The sequence below is a fragment of the Lycium barbarum genome, chromosome 7 (genome assembly GCF_019175385.1).
Source record: "Lycium barbarum isolate Lr01 chromosome 7, ASM1917538v2, whole genome shotgun sequence".
In the NCBI taxonomy this organism is placed as follows: domain Eukaryota; kingdom Viridiplantae; phylum Streptophyta; class Magnoliopsida; order Solanales; family Solanaceae; genus Lycium; species Lycium barbarum.
Window position 1 is genome coordinate 115,296,268 of NC_083343.1, and position 2,115 is coordinate 115,298,382.

Consider the following 2,115-nt stretch of genomic DNA (forward strand, 5'->3'; position numbering starts at 1 on the left):
TAAAAAGGAATATTTTTGCCTTTTGGTAATTAGAACTAAAGAAGAAAAAAGATTTAGAAATAATATAGAAGGAAAGTCAAAGGCAGTGACTAATACTACCAATATTCTATGCAGTAACAACACTTGGTTTAAGAAAAACAAAGATCTACTAAGAGCCCGTTTGGATTGGCTTATAAGTTGCTTATAAGCTGTTTTCAGCTTTTTGAGTGTTTGGCTGACCAGCTTAAAGTCATTTTGTGCTTAAAATAAGCGCAAAAAAATAATTGAGCCCATTTGACTTAATTTATCTAAAGCAGCTTATAAGCTGAAAACAGCTTATAAGCCAAAAAAAATAAGTTAGACGACCCAACTTATTTTTTTTTAGCTTATAAGTTGTTTGCAGCTTATAGACATAAGCCCATCCAAACAGCCTCTAATTCATAACAAAAACTGCTAAACCTACAAAACTTTGCTTGAAATGTTTTCTTCTTTTAATCAATATTTTTTCATCAATTGACTCTTTTACAATCTGAGCGAATCTCCCCGTTGGTGCCGGTTAATGGGCTAATGTTTCCCATGTTAATCATTGACTGAACGAAGCTCTGAAAGAAGGTATTTTGGTTGCTACTAAATGTGTTCACAATTGAGGCAGTTGTTGCAGCAGCTGTTGAGAATAACTCTTGATCTGATTGCAGAAGCCCTTGATTGTTCTGCAAGTTTGCAAAATAATTATTGTCGAAACTATCCGACGTCGCCGGGTCAAGATTAGCCAAGGCTGTGGCACTTCCATTTTGAGGACATATCTGCCTTAGGTTGGCCAAGTAAGTTGTATTTAGGGTGGGGTCTGGATTTCCTGTGCCATTGAAATTGTAAATACGGGCACTGAATACGCGACATTGGGCACGTCCAAATGTGTGTGCACCTAACGTTTAGAGAAACAAAGATTTGATAACTTAGTTGATAAAAATTGTTTGACTCTCCAAATAGTAATAAGGATATGTAAAATAGGGCGGAGGAAATTATAACTAATTACCGGATAAGGCAACTAGCTCGGTAACATTAAGTCCAACAGCGGAAAACTTTGATGTAATGTTGCTTAAGCCCTCCAAAGGAGACGGAATAGAAGTATTAGCTCCTGCTTGATTTGCTGTTCTGCTGTCTCTTCTCCCTAATAAAACATTCCATGAAGGACCACCTGCCTGCACTCCATTGAGATGATAAAAGAAATGATGCACAAATAAGTTTAATGTTTATCTTCTTAAATATTTGTTGAAGAAAAAAAAAACACTACTTTTAAGGCTGAAACTTTTTTTTTAAAAAAAAAAAACTAGTTATTCAAATTTTTATACCAAAGAAACAGAGGATTCTGCGGCAAGAGCAAGAATGTCAGCACAGGAGACAACACCAGGGCAAGAACTTTCAACAGCAGTTTTAATGTTGTCAACAACATCGAAACCTCTTGTGGAATTTGCATTAGGAGCTGCATCTTTCTCACTTACTATATTTGTTGTAGCGTTATTATCCAACAAAAGTGAAGCATCACATCCCTGTCAATTAAGAAATATAAGTCACTTAAGATTAGCTAATTAAGAAGTACCAACTGTGTAAGAAAGTAACATGAAAGAGTTCATGCGCGAATTTACATTGACAAAGCAATCATGGAAATGAAGACGAATGAGGCTGGCCCCAATGCGCGCATCAGACTGTAAAGCTTGTTGAATTACATTTTGGACAATAGTTGAAACATTTGGACATGTACTTGAGTAAAAATTTGCACTCAACTGCGCATTTGATTGATAGAAACTAAATGTTGACAGCAAAATGCATATAACTGCTAAAGAAGAAGTAGGAGCAGGAACCATTTTTGTTTAGTAGAAGAAGTGAAGCTTAGCTAGACAATTTCTTTTACTTGTGTCTCATGAATAGCTAGAGATCTAGGCAATATATACAGGAAAAAGTGCCTCACTTTCCTGATTTATTCTTGACAATTTCAAACATCATAATCAAACAAAATAATTTGCTTTGTTTGTAAGTGTGTCGGTGATATTAGGAAACTTCTGTCACTAGTCTACTACAGCAAGGTTTTGTGGAAAATTTCTTAGGCAAATGGGGAAAGAAATAGCCATATGAGACTTG

At 35.6% G+C, this 2,115-nt stretch overlaps 1 protein-coding gene across 1 annotated transcript; it reads right to left on the reverse strand.

The window, feature by feature from the left end:
* Window positions 1–2,115, reverse strand: LOC132603905 (peroxidase 15-like). Its single transcript, XM_060317205.1, has 4 exons — window positions 1,623–2,115; window positions 1,329–1,526; window positions 1,013–1,178; window positions 1–901 (listed from the first exon to the last, which is right to left on the reverse strand). The coding sequence occupies exons 1-4, from the start codon at window positions 1,839–1,841 to the stop codon at window positions 489–491; spliced, it is 996 nt and encodes a 331-aa protein (XP_060173188.1). The 5' UTR covers window positions 1,842–2,115; the 3' UTR covers window positions 1–488.

Excerpts from the sequence above, each read along its gene's own strand:
- LOC132603905 (XM_060317205.1), bottom strand. The coding sequence starts at position 1,841 with ATGGTTCCTGCTCCTACTTCTTCTTTAGCAGTTATATGCATTTTGCTG. Across the intron at positions 1,179-1,328 it reads CAGAATCCTCTGTTTCTTTG|GCAGGTGGTCCTTCATGGAA; the intron begins GTATAAAAATTT and ends AATGGAGTGCAG. Across the intron at positions 902-1,012 it reads CGAGCTAGTTGCCTTATCCG|GTGCACACACATTTGGACGT; the intron begins GTAATTAGTTAT and ends TCTAAACGTTAG.